The sequence below is a fragment of the Pan paniscus genome, chromosome 18 (assembly GCF_029289425.2).
Source record: "Pan paniscus chromosome 18, NHGRI_mPanPan1-v2.0_pri, whole genome shotgun sequence".
NCBI lineage: Eukaryota > Metazoa > Chordata > Mammalia > Primates > Hominidae > Pan > Pan paniscus.
Genome location: NC_073267.2, coordinates 1,650,300 through 1,663,181, shown reverse-complemented (window position 1 = coordinate 1,663,181; position 12,882 = coordinate 1,650,300). Strand labels below are relative to the sequence as shown.

Sequence of the window (12,882 nt, the reverse complement as noted above, 5' to 3'; positions counted from 1 at the left end):
AATCTCAGCACTTTGGGAGGCCGAGGTGGGCAATCACTTGAGGTCAGGAGTTTGAGGCCAGCCTGGCCAACATAGTGAAAGCATGTCTCTGCTAAAAATACAAAGAATTAGCCGGTTGTGGTGGTGGGCGCCTGTAATCCCAGCTACTTGGGAGGCTGAGGCTGGAGAATCTCTTGAACTCGGGAGGTGAAGGTTGCAGTGAGCCAAGATCACGCCAATGCACTCCAGTGTGGGTGACAGAGTGAGACTCGTCTCAAAAAAAAAATGTAAAATACACACAACATAAAATGCACCCTGTTTAAGTGTACAGTCCAGTGGCATTTAGCACGTCTGCAGTGTTGTGCAGCTGCCACCTCTCTGTAGTTCCAGAACATTCCATCCCTGCAGAAGGAACCCCCCTGCTTATGAGCAGTTCCTCCCCATCCCCTCCCTGGCCCCTGCACTCACTGGCCTGCATCCCATCTCTATGAATTTGCGTATTCTGGACGTTGCGTATGGCAGCGACTTTTTTTTTTTTTTTTTTGAGATGGAGTCTCGCTCTGTCACCCAGGCTGGAGTGCAGTGGCACGATCTCAGCTCACTGCAACCTCCGCCTGCCAGGTTCAAGCAATTCTCCTGCCTCAGCCTCCTGAGTAGCTGGGATTACAGGCAGGCACCACTATGCCTGGCTAATTTTTTATTTTTAGTAGAGACGGGGTTTCACTGTGTTGGCCAGGCAAGTCTTGAACTCCTGACCTTGTGATCCACCCACCTCGGCCTCCCAAAGTGCTGGGATAACAGGCGTGAGCCACCACGTCCGGCCCTGTGAATGACTTCTAAAAATAGGCGTTATTTTTTAGAGCGGTTTTCGGTTCACAGCAAAACTGAGTAGAAAAATAGATTTCCCAAACACCCCCTGCCCCCTCAGCCTCCCCTGCCGTGCACCTCCTGCGCTGCGAGGTACGCTCTTTACCAACAGTGAACCCACACTGATGTGTGCTTGTCACCCAGAGGCTGTGGTGCGCATGAGGCTCACCGTGCGGCATTTCGGGGTGTGCGTGTCTCTGGATTTCAGCATATTCTCGAAGCTGTGCACCCACCACCTCTCTCTAGTTGGAGAACGTTTTCATCCCCCAGCAAGGAAGCCGCACACCCACAGCAGGACTCCCTCCCAGCCCTGGTGGTCTCGGCTCCGCTCTGTCTCTGTGGGTTCCCTAGTTCTGGGCATTTTCACATAAACAGAATCACACCACGTGGCCTTCGGGCCCGGCTTCCCTCATGGAGCGCGAGTCCTTTGACATCAGCATGTGCCGTGGCGTGTGTCTGCGCTCCCCGAGTCCTCCTGCAGCTCCTTCCATTTGGGGGACAGGCAGGTCCTTCCACCTTTGGTCTCCTGTGCCCAGCATTGCTTCCAGTCACGCTGCTCAGGCACCGTGTGGCCCATTTTTCAGATGCCAACTTCGTGCTGGGCAGCTACAAGACGGAGCAGTGCCCGAAGCCGCCGCGCCTGTGCCGCCAGGGCTATGCGTGCCCACACTACCACAACAGCCGGGACAGGCGGCGCAACCCCCGGCGGTTCCAGTACAGGTGAGCCTGCGGGACCGTGCTCAGAGGACCCCGGCTGGTGGGTGTCCTTCCCGACCCGTGGCTCGCACTGCCCACCCCGGGGTTCTAATGGGAGGGCTGCCCTTGTGGCACCATCATTCCCGGGAGGGGAGGGCATCTCCAAGCACAGTGGCTGTGGGAGGCGCCATGGAGGCCCACGCGTCTGTCCTGGTGATGGGCCTCCCCACCTACTCTCAGTGTCTCCCATGCAGTCCCCTACCGGGGCCCCTCTGCCAGGCAAGGGGACGGAGCACTGCAGGAGGGACCCCAAGCCCAGCTGGGACCCCCGTGTGCCCCACCCGTGCCTCTGGTTGCAGCCACGCTCTCCAGCCTGTGGGCTGCATGCTGTCTCCTCACCCGAGCTGCCAGGGGCTCGGGCACTGTCGTCACCTGGGATCAATCTTGTCTTCACAGCTGGCAGCTGGGACACTGGGTCCTTAGGCTGAGTCCCAGGGCCAACAACCCAAGGGTCGCCCTGCCCAGGGTGCACACAGGACCTTCCTCCACCGCCTGAGCCCCAGCTGTCCCTTGGGTCTGGCTTGTGGGTTTGGCACCTCACAGCCTGCTTGCCTCTGAAGCCCCTTTCTCCTCCTTGCTCCAGCCCGGCCTTCTGGTTGTGCCTGGCCTGGCTTGCCTCCCGTCTGCAGTTTTGCACCTGAGAGGGGGGTGGGGGGTGCAGACCCCACAGGGTGTCTGGATGCCTGGGCCATGGCCTTGGCCTCCCTGAGGCCCTGTCTGTGTCCAGCTCTTCCTTTGAGCAGGGAGCCACCCTCGCCTCTTTTGAATGAGCTGGTGCTGCCTCGCATGCCCCGGAGAGCACCTGTGCTTCCCTTGGGAAGGACGCCCCCCTCCTTGTTGTTTTGCCACGTTCAGTCTCCCTCTGAGCAGCTTCCGAGTAAGGGACCTGAACGGCTGTAGAACAAACCACAAATTAGTGTCTGAGATTTTGTCATCGCCCGTCATGGAAAGAAAAGTAAAATTATTTTTTCAACAGGCACTTAATGTGTGCCATAAATCCAAGTCAGTTACGATAAAGCAGCTAGAGATTCCACGAAGAGTAGAGGATTTTGTTTTTTTATGAGACAGAGTCTCACTCTGTCGCCCAGGCTGGAGTGCGGTGGTGCAGTCTCAGCTCACTGCAGTAGGAACATAGGTAATTTGAAATTGGTGCGGAGTTTTAAATTGTGGGATCAAAACTCTTGCTTCCATTTTATAGAAAGCTGGCGAGGAGACAGCCCCGTGCTGTCTGGGCGCCCGGCCTCACTGTCCCCAGGAGGTTCGGCTGCTTCTCCCCTGCGTTCTCCACGTCCGTGAGGGTGGCTCTGACTCAGACTCAAGTTAAATTCTGTGAAGAACAGCCCCGGGGCTCCTGACCCCATCCTGGCACTGGCCGGGCCTGCGTGTCTGTGAGCGCAGAGCTGCGTTGCCTGTCACTCCAGGGCCCCATGCCCGAGGCCCCTCCTGGTGGGAGGCAGACACCCCTGGGCACACGAGGAACCATGTCTTCCTGTGTCCCCCTGACACCTCCTCATCCCCAGGTCCACGCCCTGCCCCAGCGTGAAGCACAGGGGTGGGGGGGGAGCCGAGTCCTCCGTGTCCCCCTGAGACCACCTCATCCCCAGGTCCACGCCCTGCCCCAGCGTGAAGCACGGGGGCGAGGGGGGGAGCCGAGTCCTCTGTGTCCTCCTGACACCTCCTCATCCCCAGGTCCACGCCCTGCCCCAGTGTGAAGCATGGGGATGAGTGGGGGGAGCCCTCACGCTGCGATGGCGGCGACGGCTGCCAGTATTGCCACTCCCGCACGGAGCAGCAGTTCCATCCCGAGGTACGTCCCTCCGACCCCCCAGGCGTAGGGGTCGCTGGAAGGTCCCAGAGAAGCTGTGGGGTTCGCAGCGTGGTTATCACACAGAAGGAACAGTGATTAACTTTGGCCGAGGGCTGGCACAGGTCGGGAAGCCTGGGGGTGGGGGCACGAGGGCTGTACCTGCTTGCTTGTCTTCCTTGCGGGCCTTCCGGCTGCCCTCAGCCAGCGAGTCTCTCCACTTGGCCTGTAACAGAAGAAAGAGTCATGTGGGAAAAAAGCAGAGAGAAAATGTCAATTAAAAACATACATATTCAGGGCCGGGTGCAGTGGCTCACGCCTGTAATCCCAGCACTTTGGGAGGCTGAGGCAGCTGGATAACGAGATCAGGAGATCAAGACCATCCTGGCAAAACCCCGTCTCTACTAAAAATGCAAAAAATTAGCCGGGCGTGGTGGCGGGCGTCTGTAGTCCCAGCTACTCAGGGGGCTGAGGCAGGAGAATGGCGTGAACCCAGGAGGTGGAGCTTGCAGTGAGCTGAGATCGTGCCACTGCACTCTGGCCTGGGCAACAGAGCAAGACTCTGCTTCAAGAAAAAAAAGAAAAAGAAAAAAATATATATATATTGAGGCCAGGCATGGTGGCTCACACTGTAATCTCAGCACTTTGGGAGGCAGAGGCGGGCAAATCACTTGAGGTCAGGGGTTCGAAACCAGCCTGGTCAACATGTCTGTACTAATAATACCAAAATTAGCTGGGTGTGGTGGTGTGCGCCCGTAGTCCCAGCTACTCGGGAAGCTGAGACGCGAGGATCACTTGAACTTGGGAGGCTGAGACGTGAGGATCACTTGAACCCGGGAGGCAGAGCTTAGAGTGAGCCGAGATCACGCCACTGCACTCCAGCTTGGAGGACAGAGCGAGACTCCATCTCAAGGAAAAACAAAACAAAACAAAAAAAACACATGTTCAGGCCAGGCACGGTGGCTCACACTGTAATCCCAGCACTTTGGAAGGCTGAGGCGGGCACATCACTTGAGGTCAGGGGTTCGAAACCAGCCTGGTCAACATGGCGAAACCCTGTCTCTACTAAAAATACAAAAATTAGCCAGGTGTAGTGGTGCGCGCCTACAGTCTCAGCTACTTGGAGGCTGAGGCGCGAGGATCACTTGAACCTGGGAGGCTGAGGTTGCAGTGAGCTGAGAGTGCGCCACTGCACTCCAGCCTGGGGGATAGAGCAAGACTCTATCTAAAAAAAGTAAAATCCTCAGCCAAGGGGGAGGCGTGCAGGGGCTGGGAAGGACCAGGCGCTGCTTCCTGTCGTTTCTTGACTCATGTTGTCACAGACGCGCATCATGCTTTCTGGGTGTCGGTGACCACACACTCAATGGTGCCACCAGGGGCTTGTCGGGAGTCCGGTGTCTGGGGCGTTTTCTGTGTTCAGTCACGCAGGCCTGGCTGCAGACCCCAGTCTCTGGTACCCAGCTGAGTGGAGCTGGCACCACGTGGGCCACAGCCGCACCATAAATCCTGAGTGAGATAAACCCTCCCGCCTGGGCCCCGCCCCAGGTAAACAAGGACTCTTCCGAGGCAGGAGGTTCCTGGGGCGGAAGGGGCAGCCTGAGATGGAGCCAGGCCTGTGCCTCCACTAGAAGGTGCAGGGTATGGACGGTACAGGGAGGCTGTGTTCACACCCAGCCACACGTAGTTGCCAAGGGACCATACTCAGATTTGTATTAAAAACAAACAGGCCAGGCACAGTGGCTCACGCCTGTAATCCCAGCACTTTGGGAGGCCGAGGCAGGCAGATCACCTGAGGTCAGGAGTTCGAGACCAGCCTGGCCAACATGGTGAACCCGTCTCTACCAAAAATACAAAAATTAGCCAGGTTTGGTGGCTCATGCCTGTAGTCACAGCTACTCAGGAGGCTGAGGCAGGAGAATTGCTTGAATCCAGGAGGCAGAGGTTGCAGTGGGCCAAGATGGCGCCATTGCACTCCAGCCTGGGCGACAGAGCCAGACTCTGGCTCAAAAAAAAAAAAAAAAAAAAAAAACGAACAGACCGGGCACGGTGGTTCACGCCTGTAATCCCGGCACTTTGTGGGGCCGAGGTCAGGAGTTTGAGACCAGCCTGGCCAACATGGCGAAACCCCATCTCTACTAAAACTACAAAAATTAGCCAGGCGTGGTGGCACATGCTTGTAATCCCAGCTACTTGGGAGGCTGAGGCAAGAGGATCACTTGAACTCGGGAGGTGGACGTTGCAGTGAGCCGAGATCTTGCGGCTGCACTCCAGCCTGGGTCACAGAGCGAGACTCTCTCTCAAAAAACAAACAAAATGAACAAGCAAACGGGACCCCACCGGGTGCCTGATGTGGTGGGAGGGCCGTGGGGGGTGGGGCCAGGCCGGAGGTCAGGAGAGAGGCTTCCTGCTGGGACCCAGGCAGGTGTGGGCACTGGAGGCCGGGTGTACCAGGTGCTGTGTCCTTTCCGGAGAGCTACAGAGCAGGAGGGGCTGGGCCAGGCCTGCCAAGGCAGACTGGGGGCTTCCAGGCTGGTCTGTCCCTTGCCGGGTCCTAAGTGTTGTTGACCTCATGAGAGGGGCTGTCACCCTAGGTGAAGGGTCAGTGGGTCTGATCAGGGAACAGACACACGTGTTCCTTTTAATAGGCACTTATTAGGCACCTGCCGCATACCAGACTCTGAATTTGGTGCATCTTTCAGAAAATATCAAGCAGGGAAATGACTTTGCCTGTGATGGGAGGGCAGATGCTGCGGGAATGGCCCCACATGTGTGCGTGTTCCCTGTGGGTCGGCTCTGCAGAGAGGAGGGATGTGGGAACCAAGGGCACACGTGGAGGAGGGCAGGGCCCACGCCCCCCTTTTCAGGGGTGTCTTGTTACAATTTGGAGCTATTTAATCCTCTCCCTTGGGATGACGCCAGCTGTGGTCTTTCCACAGAATCCCATTTCCAATCCAAACTCTTTATTTCACTTTTTTCCCCAGATCTACAAATCTACAAAATGCAACGACATGCGCCAAACCGGGTACTGCCCGCGCGGCCCCTTCTGTGCCTTTGCACACGTTGAGAGTGAGTAACCGTCCCGGTGGCAGGTTCACCTTAGCAGGTTCCGCGGCTCTGCAGGCCCTCACTGGAGTTACTGATGACCCGGAGCTGGCCACGAGGACCTGGAAGGCGGGCGGGAGCTCAGCACCGTGGCTGGGGGCTGGGGGTCCCTGACATGCCCGTGGAGGCTCCCTGGGGTGTTTGTGCCATGTGAGGCTGGGCTCCCTCCACGCCGGCGTGGGCCAGGCCTGGTGGAACCTGCAGGGACCCTGTCTCCAGGCATGCTGGGGCCCTGAGCCTGGAGGCTGAGTCCTGGTGTGGGCTGGCTGGCGCCTCCACCTGCCTCCTGGGCATCCAAGCTGGGTCCTTCTGCCACCCGCTGCCTGGGCCTTGCTCTGAGACTCCCATGTTGCCAGGCACCCACCCAGGAGCACCACCTCCCTTGTGGAGAGAGGGGGTCTGTCCGCCCCAGCTCGGGGAGACAGCAGAGACCCTCAAGCAGGGTTGCTCAGGGTGACCCTGTGCTTTCCAGAGCCCGTTTGCTGTCCAGGGGATGAGGGCTTAGCTTTGGCGATTACGTGGTCCCAAATAAGTTTCCAGCAGCAGAAACAAGCCCCGGTGGGAACCCACGCAGCCTCCTCCACGCTGCAGTGGGTTTCCTTCTGGCAGCCCTGGGGTTTGGACTCAGTGGGAACCCACGCGGCCTCCTCCACGCTGCAGTGGGTTTCCTTCTGGCAGCCCTGGGGTTTGGGTTCAGTGGGAACCCACACGGCCTCCTCCTCCCAGCCCTAGGATTTGGGTTCCAGGTTTTCTGTGTGTGGTCGCAAGCTCAAATTTTCCTTTGTTTTTTATTTTAGTGGGGAGGGCAACTATTCTTGTTCACGTTTTAAACATTGCTTTTAGTGTTAAAAACATGAAAAACTGGTCTAAGACCCGAGGGTCCTGTTGCCCTGAGTGTCCCCGTCACTGCCCAGCCGTCCTCTGCCGCACCCCTGAGGGATGATTGTGACGAGGCCGCGCACACTCGGCCCTGACGTGTGGTGCGGAGACTTCTGCGTGTCACTGTCGCCCACCAGCGGCCCTCAGAGTCTGCTGCTCCCCTGTCCTTGCAGAGAGCCTGGGGGTGGTGAATGAATGGGGCTGTCGCGACCTCCATCTCACGAGTCCTGCCTCCACGGGCAGCGGCCAGCCGGGAAATGTAAGTGAACGGCCTTCCCAGGACAATGCCCAGTGTCCTTTGGTTTAATTGAACTGTTAGGGATGTGGATGGATATGAGTTTTCAGCAATGTGGTCGTGGGCCGTCTTTGGAGTTCGTGGCTCTTCTAGAAGAGTCTAGAAAAATCCTTGCCACTAGGCTGGGGGCAGTGGCTCATGACTGTCATCCCAGCACTTTGGGAGGCTGAGGCGGGTGGATCACCTAAGGTCAGGAGTTCAAGACCAGCCTGGCCAACATGGTGAAACCCCATCTCTACTAAAAATACAAAAATTAACCAGGTGTGGTGGTGGGTGCCTGTAATCCCAGCTACTCAGGAGGCTGAGGCAGGAGAATCGCTTGAACCCAGGAGACGGAGGTTGTGGTGAGGTGAGATCCCGTCATTTCACTTCAGTCTGGGTGACAGAATGAGACCCCATCTCAAACAAAAAAAAGAGGGGGGAAGAGGGGGTTGGGCTTCTAGGAAGGTAAGGCTATGGGGGAGACTGGCGGAAGGTAAGAGCAACTTCAGTGAGGTTGGTTATGCAGCCTCAATCTGCAGTCTCTCCTCCTGGTGTGGAGAGGGGAGAGGACACTTTCACAGAGGGAATTCACGCCCGGCTTCGAGGCAGGAAGGAAGCAGAGAGCTGCTCCTGCATCTGCTGTTTCTCAGCTGCCTTCAACTCAAAATAATCTTTTTGTCAAAGAGTGGCATGTTTTGGGGTGGCACACTCTGACCCCCTTCAAATATTTCTTACAGTTTCACCTGAGCCTCTGCCTTAGGTGAATGGCTCGGTTTGGGGTTTGATGCCGTGGTTGGTTCAGGGAGTGCAGAGCTGGCACCCTGCCTTCACACGGACCAACCCAAGGTCAGAGAGCCACGTTCAAATGTAAGAAATGGAACTCAGGGCCGGGTGCGGTGGCTCACGCCTGTAATCCCGGCACTTTGGGAGGCCAAGGCGGGTGGATCACCTGAGGTCAGGAGTTTGAGACCAGCCTGATGAACACGGTGAACCCCCATCTCTACTAAAAATACAAAAATTAGCCAGGCATGGTGGCATGCGCCTGTAATCCCAGCTACTCCAGAGGCTGAGGCAGGAGAATCGCTTGAACCCGGGAGGTGGAGGTTGCAGTGAGCTGAGAATGCACCACTGCACTCCAGCCTGGATGACAGAGTGAGACTTTGTCTCAGAAAAAAAATGAAAAGAAAATAAATGGAACTCAGGAGAACCAACAGGGAGCTAGCAGATTCAGGCATCTCTTCTGTTTCATGAGACCTTCAAGATTTGGCATCTTTGGCCAGTTGCAGTGGCTCACGCCTGTAAACCAAGCACTTTGGGAGGCTGAGGTGAGACAATCGCTTGAGGTCAGGAGTTCAAGACCCGCCTAGGCAATATAACAAGACCCTGTCTCTACAGAAAGCTTTGAAAAATTAACTGGGTCCACTGGCAAATGCCTGTGCTCACAGCTTCTTGGGAGGCTGAGACAGGAGGATTGCTTTAGCCAGGGAGGTCATGCCACTGCGCTCCAGCCTGGGAGACAGAGCGAGATCCTGTCTCAAAACAAAACAAAACAAAAATAGCATTCGCCTAAATTCTGAGCAGAGCTTATGTGTGTATGTGTGTGTTTGTGTGTGTGTGTGTGTGTATCTTTAAGGGACCAAGAGTACTGCTGAATAGGTACGTGTGTGTGTGTGTGTGTGTGTGTGTATTTTTTTTTTGGAGACAGAGTCTCACTCTGTCGCCCAGCCTGCAGTGCGGTGGTATGACCTTGGCTCACTGCAGCCTCCACCTCCTGGGTTCAAGCGATATCCTTTTTTAAATTTTTTATTCTATTTTTCGAGACAGAGTTTCACTCTTGTTGCCCAGGCTGGAGTGCAATGGTGCCATCTCGGCTCACTGCAATCTCCACCTCCTGGGTTCAAGTGATTCTCTTGCCTCAGCCTCTCCAGTAGCTGAAACTACAGGCATGTGCCACCACGCCTGGCTATTTTTTGTGTTTTTAGTAGAGACGGGTTTTCACCATGTTGGCGAGGCTGGTCTCGAACTCCTGAGCTCAGATGATCCGCCCGCCTCAGCCTCCCAAAGTGCTGCCACTGTGCCCAGCCTGAATTGTATGTTTTTAATTTACATTTCCTCCCTGCTTTTTCCACACATGACTGTTTTTTATGTTGCAGGCCAAGCGGAGAGACTCGCCGGCCGAGGGTGGCCCTAGGGGCAGTGAGCAAGACAGCAAGCAGGTACAGGCCCCCAAGGTTTCCTGCCCTCGTGCCTGACATTGCGTTAGGGCTGAGGCTTCCCGCCCTCGTGCAGGACATTGCGTTAGGGCTGACGCTTCCCGCTCTTGTGCAGGACATCGCGTTAGGGCTGAGGCTTCCCGCCCTCGTGCAGGACATTGCGTTAGGGCTGACGCTTCCCGCTCTTGTGCAGGACATCGCGTTAGGGCTGAGGCTTCCCGCCCTCGTGCCTGACCCGTGGCATCGCGTTAGGGCAGCGCTCATGCATCCTTGGTCCCGCCCACTCTCGGCTCGCAAAGCCATCTGGTTAATGTCCGCTTGTTGTAGAATTAGCTCTCTCCTGGTACCCCCGTGTTTGTCTGTTTGAAACATTTGTGTTATACCTTGGAAACAAAGCCACAACATCCTGCTGTTTTCCGCTCGGGGAAATAAGAGGGGCCCTTTGGAGCCCATCTGTGTTACTTTTCTTGGGCTGCGAGGGAAGGATGCAGATGGGGCCGTTCAAACAGCAGAACTTGCCGGGCGCGGTGGCTCACACCTGTAATCTCAGCACTTTGAGAGGCCAAGGCGGGCGGATCACGAGGTCAGGAGTCTGGGACCAGCCTGGCCAACATGGTGAAACCCCATCTGTACTAAAAATACAAAATATTAGCCAGGCATGGTGGCACGTGCCTGTATTCTCAGCTACTCGGGAAGCTGAGGCAGGAGAATCGCTTGAAGCTGGGAGGTGGAGATTGCAGTGAGCCGAGGTCGTGCCACTGCACTGCATCCTGGGTGACACCGCGAGACTCTGTGAATGAATGAATGAATGAATGAATGAGATAGTTTTGGTTGGGCACAGTAGCTCACACCTGTGGTTCCAGCACTTTGGGAGGCTGAGGCAAGAGAATTGCTGGAGCCCAGGAGGTGGAGGTTGCAGTGAGCCAAGCACTCCAGCCTGGGCGACAGAGTGAGGCCCTGTCTCAAACCAAACCAAAACCAAACCAATCCCCAAGCAGCAGCACTTGACTCTCTCAGTTCTGGGGGCTGAGTCCGAGCTTGAGCTGTCCAGAGCTGGCTCCTGAGGCCCCCCCACCGGGTGCAGATGCTACCTCCTCCGTGTCCTCTGGGGTCACCCCTCTGTGCGTGGGCATCCCTGGGGTCTCTTCCTGAGGACAGCGGCTGCGTAGGGCCCTGCCCCAACACCTCATTTCATTGTTGCTGTTGTTTTTTTACAGATTCTTAAATATTTTGAGACAGGGTCTGGCTGTGTCACCCAGGTGTAGTGCAGTGGCCCAGTCCCAGCTCACTGCAGCCCGGGACTCCCAGGCTTGAAGCAGTCCTCCCACTTCAGCCTCCTGAGTCGCTGGGACCCCAGGCATACACCACCAGGCTTGGCTAATTTTTGTATTTTTTTAGAAATGGGGTTGCCCAGCCTGTTCTCGAACTCCTAGGCTCAAGCAATCCTCCTGCTTTGACCTCCCAAAGTGTTGGGATTACAGGTGTGAGCCTCCACTCCTGGAGTAAGAACTCGTTTCACCTTAATTACTCCTCACAGGCCCCATCTTCAAATTTAGTCACACCGGGGGTCAAGGCTTCCACGTAGGAATTTGGGGGGGACACGTTTGGTCCATAACAAAGACACTGTGCTGACTGAAATGAGCCAGTTACCGAAGGGCAAACCCTGCGTGATTCCACTCACAGGAGGTCTCTAGTGGAGTCACATTCACAGACAGCAGGTGGCATGGTGGGGGCCGGGGCCGGGGGAGGGGGCCGGGGCCGGGGGAGGGGGCAAGTGTTCACGGGGTCAGAGCTTCCGGCTAGAAGATGAGGAGTTCTGGAGGTGGATGCGGTGATGGCTGCACAGCGGCGTGGATGGAATTCATGCCACGTACTACACCAAACCATGGCCACTGTAGCAAATTTTATATTATATTTCACCATAATACAGAGAAGAAAAACCAGGCAGGCAGTGCTGGTGGTAGCTTGGGGTGTGCTGTCCCCACGGGGCGAACGGTGCTGGTGGTAGCGGAGGTGCGGCATCCTCGTGGTGTGAACGGTGCTGGTGGTAGCGGAGGCGTGGCGTCCCCACGGGGAGAACGGTGCCGGTGTTAGTGAAGGTGCGGGATCCTCACGGGGCTCTCGTCCGACCCCTCTCACTGTGCCCATCCCTCATGTGGATGGACTCCCACACCAGGCCCGTCATCTGTGGCCATTGTGCCATGGGGTACAAGGAGTGACGTGGATGTTGATGATTTTCAGGTGATCGTTTGGGCTGAAGTCACAGTGTGCGCATCACCCTGGCCAGCTCCCGGGCAGGGTCAGCATGGGGTCTGGGGGTCACTCAGGGCTGAGGCTTCCTCTCTGGTCCCTGTTGGTTTATGGCCTCCAGTAGGCTGGGGAAGGCCTCCGGGGTGGAGTCCCCTCCTGCAGACAGCCGGGAAGGAGGCGGCCTTGGCTTCTGAGGGTGCTGCACTCACCCTGGGCCGGGCAGCGCTTTGGGAGCCTGAGGCTGCCTGTCCCAGCCGAGCGTCAGCCCGTGCCCAGCCCTCAGACCAGTGCTGCTTTGTGGGCAAACGTGGCACCTGCACTGTGGTGCCTCCCGGCTTTCTGCGTTCTTGGGCTCTATGCAAACACAGGTGCGGGGCACAGACTCCCTGTCCGACCCAGGGCGGGGCAGGCCTGCTCTGCAAACCCCAGCGTCGTCCACGGCTTCTTGGTGGGCCCGGGGCCCTTCCAGGCAACAGTCCCTCGGCTCTCCCTTACATGGGAGGTGGCCTCTGGGCCTGGGTGATGCTCTGGAGTTGGGTTCAGGCAAGGACTGAGACGCCCACAGGGGTCATGGAGCTGAGAGGACATCCACAGGGGTGACTGTGACCCAGGCGGTGGCCTCTAGGCTACTGGTGGGTCAGGACATGGGGGACCTCAGCCTGACTGAGCAGGGGCAGCTTGTGTGTAGGGACCATGCCCCAGAGCACGGACCTGGGCAGACCCCGGGACACAGGGTGGGCTGCCAAGAGATGGGC

The 12,882-nt window shown here is 57.0% G+C and overlaps 1 protein-coding gene across 12 annotated transcripts in view; it reads left to right on the top strand.

Moving 5' to 3' along the window:
- The window catches only part of UNKL (unk like zinc finger), a 49,950-nt gene that overhangs the window by 13,593 nt on the left and 23,475 nt on the right, over positions 1-12,882 (top strand). For 11 of the 12 annotated variants that reach the window (XM_055100108.2, XM_055100104.2, XM_063598179.1 and 8 more), the window contains 5 exons: positions 1,431-1,566; positions 3,292-3,409; positions 6,388-6,472; positions 7,561-7,646; positions 9,818-9,880. In XM_055100108.2, coding sequence (XP_054956083.2) covers positions 1,431-1,566; positions 3,292-3,409; positions 6,388-6,472; positions 7,561-7,646; positions 9,818-9,880 — 488 coding nt within the window. Of the gene's footprint in view, positions 1-1,430; positions 1,567-1,998; positions 3,117-3,291; positions 3,410-6,387; positions 6,473-7,560; positions 7,647-9,817; positions 9,881-12,882 lie in introns of those variants that run through there. The other variant, XM_057300030.2, reaches the window with a different exon arrangement.